The 19,355-nt window shown below is 34.2% G+C and overlaps 2 protein-coding genes across 8 annotated transcripts in view; one reads left to right on the top strand and one right to left on the bottom strand.

Annotated features, from left to right (window-relative positions):
• LOC100002633 overlaps positions 1–2,659 on the bottom strand; it is a 37,968-nt gene extending 35,309 nt beyond the window's left edge. The window contains exons 1-2 of one of the 2 annotated variants that reach the window (XM_087298951.1): positions 2,350–2,659; positions 2,122–2,175 (exon numbers count right to left, since the gene is read on the bottom strand). In XM_087298951.1, the coding sequence (XP_087155077.1) occupies positions 2,122–2,175; positions 2,350–2,419 (124 nt within the window). In that variant the 5' untranslated portion in view covers positions 2,420–2,659. The remainder of the gene's footprint in view (positions 1–2,121; positions 2,176–2,349) is intronic. The other variant, XM_087298952.1, reaches the window with a different exon arrangement.
• A 5,275-nt stretch (positions 2,660–7,934) lies between these two features.
• Positions 7,935–19,355, top strand: part of ipo13b (importin 13b) — a 122,689-nt gene continuing 111,268 nt past the window's right edge. For all 6 annotated transcript variants that reach the window (XR_015518914.1, XR_015518912.1, XR_015518913.1 and 3 more), the window contains exon 1: positions 7,935–8,317. Coding sequence is in view for 2 of the 6 variants with exons in the window: in XM_087298730.1 (XP_087154856.1) it covers positions 8,270–8,317 (48 nt within the window). In the remaining 4 variants the exon portion in view is untranslated. The remainder of the gene's footprint in view (positions 8,318–19,355) is intronic.

The following is a 19,355-nucleotide window of genomic DNA, read 5'->3' as shown; positions in this document are numbered from 1 at the left end:
CAAATACTAAAGAACATTTGATTGGTCAGAAGATTTGATAAGAAAGAGGTGATGTCAAAAAAGTCATTGATCCAATTTTAGGGTGAAGTGGAAAAACTGCAAACTTTAAATTATTATTTTTTTTATGTAATTTGTGTCAGTTTTTGAGCACACTAGCTTATGGATATTCTTAAAACTAGCATACTGATACGTCTAAAAAACATCAATTTGATTTCATGGAGACTTTACATTTCATTGAAAAAAATAACCCAACTTTGGGTTTGCCTATTCGAACCAACAACCCATAATTTTTTAGAGCGTATAGCTTCCCGAAAATAGGCCTTCTGGAATAAAATCTCATTTAAATATGGTAAAAATATACCGCTGCTTGACTTCTAATTACAAACACTGGCTAAGAAATGAAAGCATTGTGGGACTGGAAGACTGCGTGTGTGGTTTGACAGCATTCCCATGATGCTCTCTGTGCCAGTGATGTGACAGGGGGATGGTTTTCTTACATTTCCACCCTTAAAGACACAAGACTATGAATGTGCCTTGTGACTGGTCTGAACACAAAAAGGAGAAAATTCAGGCTGCAGAATTAAAGGGCTAGTTCACTCAGTTTATTCACTATTTTATTCACCCTCGAGTGGTTCCAAAGAAGCTATTTTGAAGAACGTTGCATACCTGTAACCATTGACTACCATAGTGTTTTTCCTAATATTTTTAGAAAATAAGATATTTTGAAGAATGTTGCAAACCTGTAACCATTGACTACCATAGTGTTTTTCCTAATATTTTTAGAAAATAAGATATTTTGAAGAATGTTGCATACCTGTAATTATTAACTTTCATAGGATGTGTTTTTCCTACTAATGTTAAAAAAGAAGCTTATTTGAAGAATTTTGCAAAACTGTAACCATTGCCTTTTATAGTGTGTTTTTCTTAATAATGTTTTAGAAAATAAACTATTTTGAAGAATGTTGCAAACCTGTAACCATTGACTTCAATATTATTTGTTTTTCCTACTAATATTATTTTACAAAGAAGTTATTTTGAAGAATGTTGCAAACCTGTAACCATTGACTTCTATAGTATTTGTTTGATCTATTATTTTAGAAAAGAAGCTATTTTTGAAGAATGTTGCAAACCTGTAACCATTTACTTCTATAGTATTTGTTTGACCTATTATTTTAGAAAAGAAGCTATTTTGAAGAATGTTGCAAACCTGTAACCATTGACTTCTATAGTATTTGTTTGATCTATTATTTTAGAAAAGAAGCTATTTTTGAAGAATGTTGCAAACCTGTAACCATTTACTTTTATAGTATTTGTTTGACCTATTATTTTAGAAAAGAAGCTATTTTGAAGAATGTTGCAAACCTGTAACCATTAAATAATGTTCTTAGAAAAGAAGATATTTTAAAAAATGTTGCCAAGGTGTAACATTGCCATCCATAGTATGTTTTTTAAATGTTTTTTTAATATATTTAGAAAAGAAGCTATTTTAAATTTTGCAATCCTGTAACCATTGGCTTCTATAGTATTTGTTTTTCCTATTAATATTTTTAGAAAAGAAGCTATTTTGAAGAATGTTGCACAACTGTAACCATTGCCTTCTATAATATGTGTTTTTCATATTATTATTTATTAGAAAAGAAGCTATTTTGAAAAATGTTATATGTCAAAAAGTCAATCCAAGAAATGTTTTTGTTTCTTTAACGTGATTTAATAATAAGTTAATCAGTTTTTAAAAACATTTTTATTATACAAAGTTAACGTTAAGCATAATATTTTTGCCAGTTTGATTTATGTAAGTTGAAATTACTAAAAGTTAAATTGATTCAACAAAATAATTTAACTGAGGATGAAAACCGAGTCTCTTTTATAAGATAAAACGCTGTTCCTCGAAACATAGTGAGCACCCTTCCCAGAAAGCATTTCTGTGTGCATATAGAAACCAGTTTTGGTCTAATTGAAATGACTTTTCGTGGAAATAAATATACCTGAATAATACATTACTTCTGGATTCTTCTAACATGAGATTGGCTAAAATAGTGTGTTATTTCCCTTTAAAAGCCATAATAGACCAATGATACATTTATAGACATCCTAGTAGTCTATACTAGGTAGGCAACTCACTAGAATTTGTGACACATTCACTGTTTGACTGTAGGATACGCGTGGCAGCAGAAACTAACGTTAAACTGAGAAGAAAAACGGTTACTTCAAATCAGTGTTTCGACAGACAGACAGATTAACGTTAGATAGATAGATAGATAGATAGATAGATAGATAGATAGATAGATAGATAGATAGATAGATAGATAGATAGATAGATAGATAGATAGATAGATAGATAAGTTTTACCTGTAATAGAGCAGTAGAACAGCAGAATCGCGCATAACGCAAAATGTCCACATCTGTCCATATCCTTCATATGACAACCGTTAAAGCTAAACTTAACTTTAGCCTGAAATAATCGAGTCTTTCTTCCGTTGCTTCAGACTTAAATATAGAAACAAAAGTCCAGTGTGCGTGACAGTCGCCAACGGGTCGGCGGAGATGAATTCAGATGGCAGCTTGTTATCTTAATTTTCCAGCGTGACAGAAATAATCCAGTCAGATGATCATCAGAAGTGTCTGGAAGGAGAGTTTAGTTCATTCACTGGAGACCAAGAACGAGCTGAGGTCTTGTGGCGCGCTCCAGTGGTGATGGGCGGGGCCGCGCCGCGGTGACGCGCGCACACAACAGCTGGAGCGCGGAATCCGAAAGGTTTAAAAATTAAATCCTTATTTCTTTGAGTTAGTATGATAATAAAATGACTTTAGTTCGTGATATCTTTAGTGAAAATGGTATTTCGCTATCATATAATGAGTTCTTACAGTGGTTTAATTTTCCTGTCTCAAAGAATTCGCCATTGTCTTTGATGCTGTTCCTGCAGGAATTATTACACTGTTTAGGCTTGAACAGAACTCCATGTATCACACCATCTCTTTGAGATCCGTTTGAAACAACAGTGGGTAAAGCTTGTCTTGTTCCAAACTCAACTAACAAATCAATCCGTGCATTGATTCAGAATGTTATTACCTACTGGAGCAATTTTACAAATATTTCAAATATCACCACACACATATCTTATATATTCTACCCAGTGAGTAGCTATTTAAATATATATATATATATATATATATATATATATATATATATATATATATATATATATATATATATATATATATATATATATATATATATATATATATATATAAACACACATGCAATGTGCGCTTTCTGTAATTTCCAAAGTGAAACAACTGTACATTTATATTGGTACTGTTCCTACACAAAAAATTTATATATATATATATATATATATATATATATATATATATATATATATATATATATATATATATATATATGTAAATATGTAAATATATATATATATATTGGGGTAACTTTTGCAAATTTGTGATTAAGTTAATATATTCAGATTTTTCTTTGTTCTGGGAAAATGTGTTATTTGGTTTTATTGATACACACAATAGTACTGAGAAAGCGTTCTACTTCATAAATCTTTTACTTTTACTTGCTAAATATCACATCCATAAATGCAAAATCTCTAATAATAAACCACTTTTTAAGGTATTCCCCTGTAACATCAGTACTTCATTTTGAAATACTTACACTCTTAATATCGTATTTTTATTTTAAGCTTTACTTTATATGTATTTCTTGTTTAACTTATTGTATTTTTTATGTGCAGTTGTATCCCCTTGCCACCCTCTATGTTCCTTGTATAGTCTATAATGTTTCATTATGCTGTAATAATTTACTGTTCGATAAAAAAATTAAATTAAATTTAAAAAAAAAACTGCGAAACGTTAATTTGATAAAGTGGTTAAAACAATATCACACGGTTTAGTTCACCTAGTTAAAAGTCACGGTAGATTTAACCCAAGGAGCTCAGTGGATATTCATTCTCCTTGGCTATTTGAAGATGTTTCTTCTAGAGGAAAGTTTTACTGGAGGTCCTTGGTTGAGGATAGAGACTGGAACATCTGGCTTTTACCTGGGACATATTGCATTTCCAACAAGGCAAAAGAAATACATTTAAAAATGTTACATAAAATGTATCTACTTTGTTAAAATAGTTGGGTTAAAAATACCTCAACATATAACCCAACTTTATTATTATAGCACCTTCTTAACTATGGGTTAACCCAATGCATTGGGTTATTTTGATTGAATATTATTTTTCAATTCTGGTATTACTGTTACTACTATTACTAGTACTGCTAATATTTTTATAATTATGATTATGTAAATAAATAACATACAGTTTTAAAAAATATTGAAAATGCTTGTTCAAATTCACTTGTTAAATTAAATCACAAACAATAAAGAAACAGAGCCGCTGCAGCAGGCTTCACTCAGTGTCCACAATGTACAATATATTTTAACCACATCCAAACACTTCTAAAAGATGGTCTTGGATGGTGAAACGGATATAAAAAACACGGCTCAGAGGTAATTTGATAAAAAAAATAACAACAATATTATTGTGTTATAGCTTACATAAACTTCAGAACGCAAAACAACATAACACGCATTTTAATGCAGCTGTTCAGTATGGAGTCAGATAAGACTCTAAAGTAATTCACGCAAAAGACACGATGTACACAAGCGTAGCCAAATTCACGTGCGTAAAATATTTATTTATATTCGGAAAAAATTTCTCATGCACAAAATTAAAATACATTTTCATAAAGTACTTTTCACAACTGCAAAACACCATTTGCAAATTATAAGACTGTACAAAAAGCTTTGAATGTTTAAAACTTGCGAGTTCATCCTAAATGAGAATATGCAAATTCTCTTTCACGTACGACTCCCCCTGCATACGTGTGTTACGATTACCAGCAATCGTCTTTCATAAGATAGCTGGATTTCACTCTCAATAACCATGGACTACAACTCCGCCATTTCTGGACTACATTTTCATACATGCACTCCGGTCACAGACACACATGCTTCCTCATCTAAACTGATTACATTCACACCACCTGAGGATTGTCAGAGACTGACTGCACATACTATTTAAGCCACACACTCTCCCATTCAGTTTGCCGAGTCTTGTTTATCTGTTGATGACATTACAACGCGTTCTCCCTGTCTAGTTTTCCTGTGTTTCGACCTAACCTTGTATTCTTGTTCTCCCTGCCTGCCGCCTGCCTTTTGACCTCTTGCCTGTTACTGATTACGATTCTGGATTGCCTACATATACCCGTTTGCACCTGTATTGACCATTGCTTGCCTGATGGCGAATAAACCTGCAAGTGGATCCAAACTTCTGCTGTTTGTGTCACTTCCCCGCGTTACAACGTGTGTGTTTATTTTTAAGACTGTTCTGGCAGAAGCACTCGTACCTCTCAGCCAATCAGATGAGAGCTGTAGTCGATGTCAACCACTCTGCGCTCCTTCAGCGCAGTCTGTTCCTCTCCAGCATGGCGAATGGAGAAAGAGATGCGCAGGCTTCAAGCAAGAACTATTAAATTCTCTGACTTTCACTGACTTAAAAACCTAATTTACATTATATCTAATGAACGTAAACAGGCTGCTGTTGTGCTTTATTAATATGTAGAATATAAATATAACATTAATAGTTTTTGGGATATTTTTCAACACAAATCGAGCATCTTAGATCATTTCAAACATGTTTAATGCCATTCATGATTTTAGGGTGCTTTCACACCTGTGAATCGATTCAGTTGTTCCGAAACAGATTTTACAATTGTTACATTGTTGCTCCTTGCTCTTGGAGCGGTTCGCTTTCACACTGCAAAGTTTCTAATCGGACCAAAAGAGCTAAAACAAGTCACGTGTGAGTAAACTCTCCTCACATTGGTCAGAGTGTCAGGGTTTATTTTGCAGCGTCCCGCTCAGCTGTCAGGAGAGGTGGTGGTTTGGTGGTGATTGACAGGGTGCGCGCGCGACGTGTCTGAGGAGAGATGCGGTGGGGAGGGGTGAGAAGGGTGCGCGACGATGCCTATTTGAGGACCGGGAGGGAGACGCGAGATTACCGGGAGATCGTCCCTCATTTGCGGGCATCCGGAGACTCGCGAAACTTCCCGCCATACTCACAATTCTCTCTTCATATAGCCGTATGCCTACATCCATAAAACACTGTGATATAACCGCGCTCGGATCGGATTGCTTTCTCACTGCAATCGATCCGCTCCAGGGTTCGTTTCAATCGTGCCGAGACCACCTCATTAAAGCGATCTCGGAGCGATTACTTTGGCGCGGAACAGAGCGTGATTGCCCTGTTCACATATGCCAAACAAACCGCGCTAACTGGGCAAACGAGATACGCTCCGAAACAAAAGTGTAGGTGTGAAAGCACCCTTAATCTGCCCCCTACGCATATGTACATCTTGTTTTTTTGCGTGAATTACTTTAGAGTCTTATCTGACTCCATAGTTCTGTGTCAGTTAAATCAGTTGACTATTGAAATTCTAAATTTTAACCCAACTGGTTGAGTTATTAAATAAATACCTAAATAAATGTTAAAAATAACCTAACAAAGCACCAAATATTTATCTCAGCTGGTTGAGTTATTACTGAAGATTAAAAAATAACCCAACAAAGCACCAAATTTTAAACTCAACCAGTGGGTGAAATAAATAACTCAACGTCTTTAAGAGTGCAGTAAATTCTAGTGTTTCTAAATTTTTGGACATTGACATGTACTTTCTGCAAACAAGCAGTGGAGACATTACATGTGTTTTGATATTGTCCAATTTCCAATCAATTTTGGTCACTACTAAGTTCTCAAATATTTGATTCTGCAAGTACTCTGAATTGCTTTAGTCCAAAAAACATTATTTTTTTATTATAATAACCCAAAAGATAAACCCCTGAGGTGACACAGTGGCACAGTAGATAGTGCTGTCGCCTCACAGCAAGAAGGTTGCTGGTTCAAGCCTCGGCTGGGTCAATTGGCGTTTTTGTGTGGAGATAGCATGTTCTCCTTGCATTCGCGTGGGTTTCCTCCGGGTGCTCCCAGGGGTTCTGGATGCAGACCTGGTGCATCCAATGATTTCAGTGGGCTCACCTAGCCCCACCCCTAACCCTACCCGTCACAGTGACGTCACTCACTCCATTGAGTTCATTGAGTCTGACATTGCATCGCTGAGTGAAAAGCCTGATGCAAAAGGGCTAATGAATAAAAGGACTTAGCCGAAGTAAAATTAATGAATTAATGAAATAGGCAAACTTAATGAATGAATAAATGACTTTGGACACAGGTGAGACATTTGATTACTTTTTTTTCTTAGCAATTCCGTGAATTGTCTCAAAATACAAAGTAAAATACATTTCAATAGCAACCTAAACAGTTTACACACGTATTGTTTAGGCTGTTTAATAAATGGACTCTAAATGTATAATAACTGTAAGAGAACTCCATCTATTGCACACTATCAGAAACCGAAATCCTTGCAAAACGCCCAAAGTACCACAAAGAGTCGCTGTGACATCGCAAATGAACGTCAATGCTTAAAAACTACATTTCCCATAATGCAAAGCTAAGGACCATTTAGGATCACAAGGATGTAGCCTGATTAAAAAGAACTTGCTAAAGTGCTACGAGATGCATTTTACATGAAATCAGCACACTTCTTAAGGTTTAAAACGTAAAGTAACAATCGAAAATCAAATCTGAGGCTCTTCAAAGGGACAACCAATCAATTAGATTAAACCACCATGCATAAATACAGTCAACAACACATTTATGCTTAAAGTAATCATGTTTTTAACATGCACACACATAAATAGGCCTACATTTTAATTAAAAAATATGTACATTTTTTTTAAATGTATGAATACTGTTATTTAATCTCTCTCCTTTTTAATGCAGGCAGATATGTGGGCAGCGTTTATTCGGTTCAGTCATACCGAAAAGAAGGGTAGAGGGAGGACGCGCGCACACCGGATCACCGGGAGCGGACCGGACAGAAACGTGCGGACACAGTTTTGTGACATATGATCATATTCATCGGTCATCTGAGATATGAAGGGTTATTTTTTAAATCATGAGTGAAATATGAGAATGAGAGACATGAGATCGCGCGCACCGGCCTGATCGCGCGCGCCCGGCCGAATCAGATTCACCTCAGTGATATCATTCAGCGTTATCATCATATTTATATAATTCTAGAGGATTTCTACAAGACATTGTGTTCAAGAGAGCGAAAGGAGGTGTATGTTATAATAAACACGGAGATGGATTCGGACACAGCCGCAGACTTCACCGTGGAAAACGTGGAGAAGGTAAAACATGTGTTTATTATCTTTCATTTCAGTGTTGTGCAAAGGCTAATCACATCCACAATAAAAGTTTGATGGACATAACGTTAATGAGTATGTGCGTGTATTGTATTTATTTATTATGGATATGATACACACACAAACATAGAAACAAAACCATCCCAAACATCTTTGTCACATGTATATTTGTACATGTATATATAATTTGTATCACACATATTAACTTTCTATGTAAATATAAACATTTGATATATAAATTTAAACATTGTTTTGTGTATTTATATATCCATAATAAATATGCACAGTACACACAGTAAATAAATTGTCAAAACAAACGTTTAGTTTGCATGCGATTAACCGCGATATGTAATACCTTTGTAACGTTACTCTTAGAAAAAATATCAAGTAGTGTTGACTTGAGTTGAATCTAAATTCATTAGAGTTTGCAAAATATTAAGTATCTATCAACCTATCTAGCTATCTATCAAATACTACACTACCATGAAGTTACAACTACAATGTGTTCAATCCCTAAGCTAGGATGGCATGCATGATTTATAGTTATATATGTTTATGTCTTTTATTGTTTGTAATCTAGAAAGCATTCATAGTGTTTCAATTTTTCCACATTTTTTTTTGTCACAGTTTTTTTCCAAAATAGATTAAATTCATTTATTTCCTCAAAAATCTGCACACAATACCCCATAATGACAATGTGAAAAAAGAAATTGTTGCAAATTTATAAATAATAAAGAAGCTGAAAAATCAGATGTACATCAGTATTCACAGCCTTTGCCATGAAGCTCTAAATTGAGCTCAGGTACATTCTGTTTCCACTGATCATTCTTGAGATGTTTCAGCAGCTGAATTGGAGTTTACCTGTGGCCAATTCAGTTGATTGGACATGATTTGAAAAGGCATACACCAGTTTGTATAAGGTCCCAGGGTTGGCAGTGCATATCAAAGCACAAACCAAGCATGAAGACAAAGGAATTGTCTGTAGACCTCTGAGACAGGATTGTCTCAAGGCACAAGGCTGGGGAAGGTTACAGAAACATTTCTGCTGCTCTGAAAGTTCCAATGAGCACAGCGGCCTCCATCATCCGTAAGTGGAAGATATTTAACCACCAGGACTCTTCCTAGAGCTGGCCGGCCATCTAAGCTAAGTGATCAAAGGAGAAGGGCCTTAGTTAGGGAGGTGATCAATAACCCATTGCCTGGAATTTGCCAAAAGGCATCTGAAGGACTCTCAGTCCATAAGAAACTAAATTCTCTTTATGGAGTGAATGCCAGGCGTTACGTTGGGAGAAAACCAGGCACCGCTCATCAGCAGGCTAATAGCATCCCTACAGTGAAGCATGGTGGTGGCAGCATCATGCTGTGGGGATGTTTTTCAGCAGCAGGAACTGGAAGACTAGTCAGGATAGAGGGAAAGATGAATGCAGCAATGTACAGAGACATCCTGAATGAAAACCTGCTTCAGAACGCTCTTGACCTCAGACTGGGGCGACAGTTCATCTTCCAGCAGGACAATGACCCAAAGCACAAAGCCAGAATATCAATGGAGTGGCTTCACAACAACTTGGTGAATGTAATTGAGTGGCCCAGCCAGAGCCCAGACTAAATCTTATTGAACATCTCTAAAGAGAACTAAAAATGGCTGTACACCGTCGCTTCCCATCCAACCTGATAGAGCTTGAGAGGTACTGCAAAGAGGAATGGGCAAAAAATTCCAAAGACAGGTGTGCCAAGCTTGTGGCATCATATTCAATAAGACTTGCTGTAATTGCTGCCAAAAGGTGCATCAACAAAGTATTTAGCAAAGGCTGTGAATACTGACGTACATGTGAATTTTCAGGTTTTTAATTTTTTTAAAGAATTTTGCAACAAATTCAAAAACTCTCTTTTTCACTTTTTTTTCTTCTTTTTTTGTCATTATGGGGTATTGTTTGTAGAATTTTGAGGAAATAAATGAATTTATTCCATTTTGGAATAAGGCTGTATCTATATCACAACTACAGTCATATTGGTCTCAACAAATAATAATGCTTTTGCATTTAATGATCTCTATGTTAGAGGGATGCTACATGATTGTAGTTCTATATTTTTATTTGTTTAGTTGTTTGTAATGTTTTTATATTGTCAAGTTTGATTGATAAACTCATTAGGTTCTCATTACTGTAATAACTGTATTTTTAAACTAGCATAAATCAAAGGCAATATGGCTATGATAGAAAAATAACAATATTGTTAATAATATGTATATCATTTATCATATATATATATATTAATGTGCTTAGATGTAAAAATGTGTCCAAATCATGAGTATGATTAATTATGCTAAAAAGAAGAAGAAAATGTTTAACCAGTGCATCATTTGTCATTCATTAATTCAGATTTTTGCAGTATAAATAATATGCCATTATTCTTTTCCATTATCAACAATAATAACTAGATTTAAAAAATAACTATGGGGATAAGCATGTCAAAAATGTCTTCATGAATGTTAATTGTGCTAAAAATGAAATGTATAAATCTGTTCAACCATCTCATAATTTATTATTTTTTTAATAATATTTTTGTGGTGTAGAAATAATATGTCTTTTAAATGCTAACTAGATTTATAAATATATGGTGTTAAATGTGTTTAGTTATAAAAAATGTCCAATTCATGAGTATTAATTGTGCTCAAAGGAGAAAAATCTGTTTAACAGCACAAAATCTATCATTAATCATTGACTTCTTTTGATTTTTGTGGTGAAATAAGTCTCACACGTTTTTTTGGTAGGTTTAAGGAAAGGTTACCCTCAGTCGGCGAGCGTCTAAAATTGTGGTGATTTCCTTAATTTACTCTCTGTTTTATGCCTCAATCTGTTCCTGAGAATGTGTGTGTGTGTGTGTGTGTGTGTATGCGACTGTAATGCAGCTGATCTCTGATGATCAGGTTACAAACGTGAGACTCGTGTGTTCATCATTAGATTAGAGAAGAGAGGGATATTATTGATCTCTCTGTGAGGATGAGGGTGGTGTCCTGTCTGTCTCATGTCGGAGGGGTGTCACATCTTTATCCTAAAACTCATGCTTTTATTTCGGGCTGCAGCGACATTGTAACGTGCACATCTCCAATACAGTGTAATTTGAGTCTTTTGACTACAATTCTATTTTAGCTTTAGTCATATTTGAATCTTCTGAATCATTTTAGTTTTAGTCGACTAAATTTCGTAAATTTTTAGTCAACTAAGTCTTCTCTAGATTTAGTTGATTAAAATATATTTGGCTTAATTTAAGTTTAATGTTATTAAATATCTAATTTAAAAATTTAATAAAATGCTCTAATTAAAATATGGAATATAGCTTTTCCATTGAAGATTAAAAATTAGATAAACATGGTTTATTTATATCAGAATTAATATGAACAATTATGTGTCGGCAATCAATCCACATGTAAGAACAGTAGCCATCTGAAAATGCAGCATTGTGCAATTATTTAGCAAACCCTTTGTTTTAACTTGGTTAACTACACTCTTTTTGGCCAGTCTGTTGAACAGTTTCAAGCCATTAAATGTTTGAAGGGGCTTAAAATAGTTTAGGTCCACTTTGCAATGTCAGTCTATAGCAAGCTTTACTGTTGTAGTTGCTGTTAACTTGCAGTACAACTTATTTTTGATTTTTGAGCTTGCGGTTTCAAACAGATGCACATCTGTTAATATTTTACTGACATAATTCTTGTTGTTAATCTTTTCTCTAATATGTAAACGCTTAAAATAAGGGTAATTCTTTCATTGTTGCTTTTTTTTATTTTAACGCTTTCTCTAATAGATTAGTTGCATTTTTTTTGTAACAAGTTGATTTAAAATTAGCATGTTAAGTGTACTACAAGCTTTCCAAAAATACATGCTAAGATACAGCTAGAAGCTCATTTTAAAGGGATAGTTTAAAGTTAAGTAAATGGTGAGTAAAACTATCTCTTTAAAAATATTTTAATATACATTATACTTTTGATAGACCACAAAGGCAGCTTAGAATCCATAACAATAATAATAATGTAATAATAATAATATATAAAAATAACATATAATAATAATAAATAATAATATTAATAATATACAATAATAATAATATATAATAATAATAATATAATAATAATATATAAAAATAATATTTAATAATATTAATATTTAATAATAATAATATTAATAATACAACAACAATAATAATAATAATAATAATAATACAATAATAAAAATAATACAATAATAATAATAAATAATAATATTAATAATATACAATAATAATAATAATAATAATAATAATAATAATAATAAATAATACTAATAATAACTAGTAAATAATTTAATGCATTTCTGCCTCTTTTAGATAATTTTTTTCTTTTTCAAAAATGTGCACCATCATCTGTATCAGGCCGTCAGTGTCTCTGTGGATCTTTCAGTGTTATTGGTCCACAGCAGACACACAGAGCTCATTGTGTGTGTTTATTGTGTATTGTTCTGGGTGGTGTGATGCTCAGGCGTAAACGTCTTCAGATCTGGTCATTAAGCAGAAAAAAATAACCCTGAAAATGTTTAGTTATTCACACAATAACTCAAACCGGCCCTGTTCAGTATGACTACTTATATTGTGTGGATAAAATAAAAAGCCTATCGCTTCATATCATGCTAATTGATTTTGAGTTCACAAAATAATACACAAACTATACAGCGTTTATAATAATACCTTGTCATAATTTATAGGAGCACATTATTACATGCCATTACAGTGATGCAGACGGAAATGTTAATAACAGCTTTGTGAGAAAGTTGCAGTCTTAAAAGTACAATGTTTACCATTTTATTTAGCAATGGTTATTTATTTTTTGCTGAACCTGTAATCGTTCACTTATAAAAAGTGTTTTATATTGTGGTAATGTCCATTTACAAGGGGCTTCAGCGTCAACACTTGATCGAGGGCGTGTCTGAAATTGGGGCTTACGCGATCGTCATAGCAGCGTCAGCCAATGGAATTAGTTTACAACCTGCTACTGTCTGAGCTGGGGTGTTTGCGTAAAGCAATCCGATTGGCTGACGCTTTGATTGGCGCTTGAACAGTTGAGAATTTCCCAACTTCTGCAGCAAGCAAGGCCGACGGATCCACAATGCAGTACACTGACACCCTGTGTGAATGGAGCAGTAATGCTGGGCAAAGATTAATCGCATCCAAAATAAAAGTTTGTTATGACATAAGATAAGTGTGTGAATTATATATATGTTTATTATGTATATTTGATAAACACACATACATTGTAACAAAAGTGTTTGGATAGTTTTGTTTCTTGGATATTTAGATCGATATATAATTAGTATCATATACATACATATTTTTATTTTGCACCATGAGCTTTAGACTTTGCACCTAGATCGTCATAATGGAGCCCAATAGTTTTAGTAACTCATTTCTAATAACTGATTTGTTTTATCTTTGCCATGATGACAGCACACAATATTTGACTAGATATTTTTCAAGACACTTATATACAGCTTAAAGTGACATTTAAAGGCTTAATTAGGTTAACCAGGCAGGTTAGGGTAATAAAGCGAGTTATTGTATAATGATGGTTTGTTCTCTAGACTATCAAAAAAAAGATGTAGGGGCAAATAATTTTGACCTATAAATGGTGTTTTAAAAAATCAAAAGCTGCTTTTATTCTAGCTGAAATAAAACAAATAAGACTTTCTCCAAAAGAAAAAAATATTATCAGACATAATGTGAAAATGTCCTTGCTCTGTTAAATATAATTTGGGAAATATTTAAAAAAGAAAAAAAATTCAAAGGGGGGCTAATAATTCTGACTTTAACTGTATATTGATATGAGATATTTTTGTCAAATTACCCTGGCTGTATGAACAACACAATAACTTTTGTTTGTTTGTTTGTTTGTTTGTTTATTTGTTTGTTATTAGCACTCAACTATGGGTTATATGCAAGCAGACTTTAATTTTCAGTCAGCAATGCCATTACAAAACTGCCATGTTTAAGATCAGATTTCTTTAAAAATCTGCGATCTTCACTGCTTGATTAATTTACGATAGAAAGTGGTTCTCAGACTGGACATGAAGCACTACATTAATACATAAATGTATTTTACCCCAGTATTTTAAAAGCAGTTTCTGCGCTAGCCTGCTGCTACTGATGGCGTTAGCGTTTATATAGTCTTTTATCTCGTTTTACGCTTAATCAACTAAACGAAGGCTTAAATCTGTTTAACTGAATGTAAATACTTTACAAAATGTAAAAGGAGCCTTATGTAATTGCAAATAGTCACATAAAGCTTTTACCGGAAGTCTATCATTGGCTGAAAAACAGTAGCTTAGCATGTAAGTAGCTTAGCATTTTGCTAAACATCAAACAGTTTTTTATTTTTATTTCTCAGATGAAGTCAGACACTTGTACATGTTTTTCATTTGAAAGTGTTTGATTATTCACCCAGGGTATCTGGAGTGTGTGTGTTTGCCTGTGTGTTGTCATGTTCCACTATTGTGTCTTGATTGGCTCGCCTGTTGGCTTTGCTAATTATATCTCTCTAGTTGTGAGCAGGGATTCAGTTGTCAGGGGCAACCTGGTGTGTTTTTCTAACCATTGACTGTTGAAACCAGTCAACAGCCGCGTCTCGCTGTGCTGCTTACACACAAATGCTCCTTTATGATCTAGCAGTGCTGAAAGGTCAAAAAGCACGGACATTTCTGCTTGGAGTATTTGTTTAGCGGTTATTTCTGTAGTGCTGTCTTAATAAATATGAGTGGATACCGTTGAAGTCAGAATTATTAGCCCCCCTGATTTATTAGACCCCTGTATATTTTTCCCAATTTCTGTTTAACTGAGAGATTTTTTCAACACATTTCTAATCATAATAGTTTTAATAACTCATTTCTAATAACTGATTTATTTTATCTTTATCATGATGACAGTAAATAATATTTGACTAGATATTTTTCAAGATGCTAGTATTCAGGTTAAAGTGACTTTTAAAGGCTTAACTAGGTTAACTAGGCAGGTTAGGGTAATTTGACAAGTCCTTGTATAACGATGGTTTGTTCTGTAGACTATCGAAAAACTATTGTTTAATACTTGTTAATAATTTTAACCTTAAAATGTTTTGTAATAAATAAACTGCTTTTATTCTAGCTAAAATAAAACAAATAAGAATTTCTCCAGAAGAAAAAATATTATAGGCAGGGTTCAACGCTAGGGATTTTTTTCTACTTTCCTGATCGGGCAAGTGGTTCAGATTTTTACTTGCCCTGCCAAAATTTTCTCTGGCCCCACCAAAAAAAGAAGTTAGCAAATTAGTTATTCAGCATAACTTTTCTTTAAATACAACTGACAATTTAAAAATGATTTAATTTAAATACAATACTGATTAGAATAATTAAAGTGAATGGTTTAATGTGTGGTTTAGTTTAATTAATTCGTTGACAATTTTATATTTTTTGTTTGTTTAAAATCCACCAAAATTTCCAATTTTATAAGCCGGCTCATTACATCAGTCTATAATACTGTCAGAAATTTTATTATTCATTTATTTGTAAATCTTAATTTAAAATGCATTTCACTTCTTGTTCTTGCTTGATCCATCAACATAATAATCATATTAGCTGCACGAATCGCGCTTACTGGGCAAACAAGTTCTGAAACAAACGTTTGGGCATGAAAGCACGCAATTGACAAACAGTCGCAGCCAAATTAAACTTTAGTGACAAAGCAGCACTGGCCCCTATCGGGCCAGTAACCATTCTGTATACGGTCCCGAGCGTCTTGCACACTGGCCCCGGGCCAGCGGGCAGTCCTTATTGTTGAGCGCTGATAGGAAATACTGTGAAAAATTCCTTGCTCTTTTAAACAGTATTTGGCAAATATTTGAAAAAGAAAGAAATACACAGGAGGGTAATTCATTCTGACTTCAACTATATATGACGGTCAATAATTGAATATATTGTGATAATGGAAACACAAAATATTGATATCTCAGGCACTTCAAAGTACAGTGAATAATAATTTATTATTTAAACATTAAGAGGGGCAGCCTAGTGGCTCAGTGGTTAGCACTGACGCCTCACAGCAAGAACGTCACTGGTTCAAGTGCTTTCTTGGTCCATTTCTGTGTGGAGTTTACATGTTCTCCCCATGTTGGCATGGGTTTCCTCTGGGTGCTCAGTTTCCCCCACAGTCCAAACACATGCGCTATAGGGGAATTGAATAAACTAAATTATCCGTAGTGTTAAGGCTGCTCGATTTTGGGAAAAATCATAATCACGATTATTTTGGCCATAATAGTAATCACGATTATTCAAAACGATTACTGTTAAAGTCAAAATTATTAGTGCTCCTGAGAATTTAAAAAAAAATAAAAATTTCCCAAATGATGTTTAACAGAGCAAGGACTTTTCACAGTATTTCCTATAATATTTTTTTCTTCTGGAGAAAGGCTTTTTTATTTTTATTTTGGCTAGAATAAAAGCAGGTTTAAATATTTTGAAACCCATTATAAGGTCAATATTATTAGCCCCCTTAAGCTATATATTTTTGGATTGTCTGCAGAAGAAACTACTGTTATACAATGACCTGCCTAATTACTCTAATTAAGCTTTTAAATCACACTTTGAATCTGAATGCATGTATTTTGAAAAATATCTAATATCTAGTCAAATATTATGTGCTCTCATCATGACAAAGATAAAATAGATCAGTTATCAGAAAAGAGTTATTAAAGCTATTATGTTCAGAAATCTTCTTTCCATTATACAGAAATTGGGGGGAAAAGGGTTGCTAATATTTAGGAGGGCAAATAAGTCAGACTTCAACTGAGTTATTTTCCACCCTGCAAAGGAAAGAGAAATAAATACAGTAGAATAAAATATAAAACAAACTGTGCTTTAAGCATTTTCACTTTAAGAAAAACACTTTAGCTACAAAAGTCCTTCAGTCAAGAGCAGTGGCATGTTCTCCATTTGTTTGATTAATAATCATAAAAACAGGCAGCAGCAGGATTATAGCGCGCTGTCTCTTTAATAGTTTCTCTTTCGCGTCTCTTTTGATTCTCAACTCGTTTGTTTATTACACAAATGATGGTTGACATGAATAATCACTAAACACCGCGTTTTGACACCTATTTGACCATTAAAGCGCTCACGTTAAGATGACTTTAGATGTGTGTGCTGACTGCGCTCTGCTCGTCTCAGTGTGCGAGTGAGACTGAATGCTGACTGCATGCTTTAATTCTGTGTGTGCACAGCATACAGAATCATGTAGTCTTTCGCACTTTTAAGAGCAACACGTGTACAACTGGAAAGGGGGCGGTAAATGATTTAATAATCGTTTATCTCGATTAATGATTTTTCATAATCGTTGGAAAGCGAAATTGAAATCGGATTTTCGATTAATTGCACAGCCCTACGTAGTGTATGTGTTTGAATGAGCGTGTATGGATGTTTCCAAGTACTGGGTTGCAGCTGGAGGGGCATCCACTCTGTAAAACGTATGCTAGATAAGTTGGTGGTTCATTCCACTGTGATGACCCCTGATGAATACTGGGACTAAACCACAGGAAAATTAATAATTGAGTGATTGAATAAACATTTAGGCTGTACTCACACTATGCTATCCGTACCGTGCCCAGGCCCGTTTAATGGATCGTTTAAGAAGTGTGAGTGCTCTAAATCGTGCTCGGGCACGGTTCACTTGGCCGGCCCTGGCCCAGTTGGAAGAGGTTGGAGCGCGGTTCACTTGGGCTTTGGCGCGGTTCACTTGTGTGTGAATGCAAAACGCGCCTAAGCCTGAAACTGAAAGCTTGACGTGAATTTTAAGGGGCTGTTTCATATGGATTTATTAATCATTCTTACTGTTCTGTGAACGCAAACTGCCGTAGTTTATTAAAGACGCAAACCCCTCACTGCACAACAGCTGCACCTTCAGCAAACCTCCTAATTGCTGCAGCACGTGGACTTTATGATTGTTTATGAGCGGCAAAAGTGGCTGATCTGTTCAGTAAAATATTTGACTGCATGTCACTGCAAATTAAACAACTTAAACGATATAACTAAACAAATCTCCACTGCTGAGCGAGAGCGCTTACTGAACAGTGCAGCATCGATGACGTAATCGTGCGCAGGCCCGAATGTAATGTGAGTGCAAGCCGTCGGGGGAGACGGGAGGGGGGACAAGCGTGCTTTGGATCGGTTCAAGGCAACTGTACATAGTGTGAATACGCCATTAGTGTGCTTTTTAAAAAGATTCAGATTGATGTGTTGGCAGTGGATGTTCACCACAGCAGTAAATGATTGAAGATTGAATAGGTGTTTTATTTTCAAACATTTTCACATTACTCTTGCCTAAAACATTGAAAATTGTTTATAAGCTTTATTTTATTACCTCTGTAGAGTAAGCTTAATTTAATAAAAGTCAATGTAATGACAACTACAAAAGCTTTTATTAATCTTAGCTGTTAAGTTATTAGTTAATCAAGTCTGACACACATAAGTATAATTTATCTATACTCTCCCTTAATTTCTTTTCATATATTTTTTTGGTCTTGTATGATTGAAGTGATTAGACTAAATCAAAAAAACAATTTGTTAACATTCAAGGGTGTATTTACTAGAGATAGATATAAATAGATATATTTATATATTGGTAGCTCATTTCACTCATACAGACCTTTCCGGAAAATTACCGGCAATTTAAAAAAGAAAGGTCTGTATGTGTGAACAGGCTCTTTCTGAAAATATCTGTAAATTCATTCTGGCTGTTTTCCGGAAAGAACAGTTGGAACATTACCGGTAATTTGCCAGAATGCTGCGCTGTGTGAACGCAGAAGGAGGATTGTCGTAAAGAGCGCGTTCACGCTTAGAACGTTAATCTTAGCTGTTAAGTTATTAGTTAAAATCAAGTCATCATCATCATCATCATAATCATCATCGTCGTTTCTTTAAATGATGTTAATAACATAAAATTCTGTTGTATGTTTTAAATTAACTTTTTTTAATAAGTA

This window comes from Danio rerio, chromosome 20 (genome assembly GCF_052040795.2).
Source record: "Danio rerio strain M-AB ecotype USA chromosome 20, GRCz13ab, whole genome shotgun sequence".
NCBI lineage: Eukaryota > Metazoa > Chordata > Actinopteri > Cypriniformes > Danionidae > Danio > Danio rerio.
The sequence above is the reverse complement of the archived record's forward strand: the minus strand, read 5'-3'. Positions and strand labels throughout refer to the sequence as shown.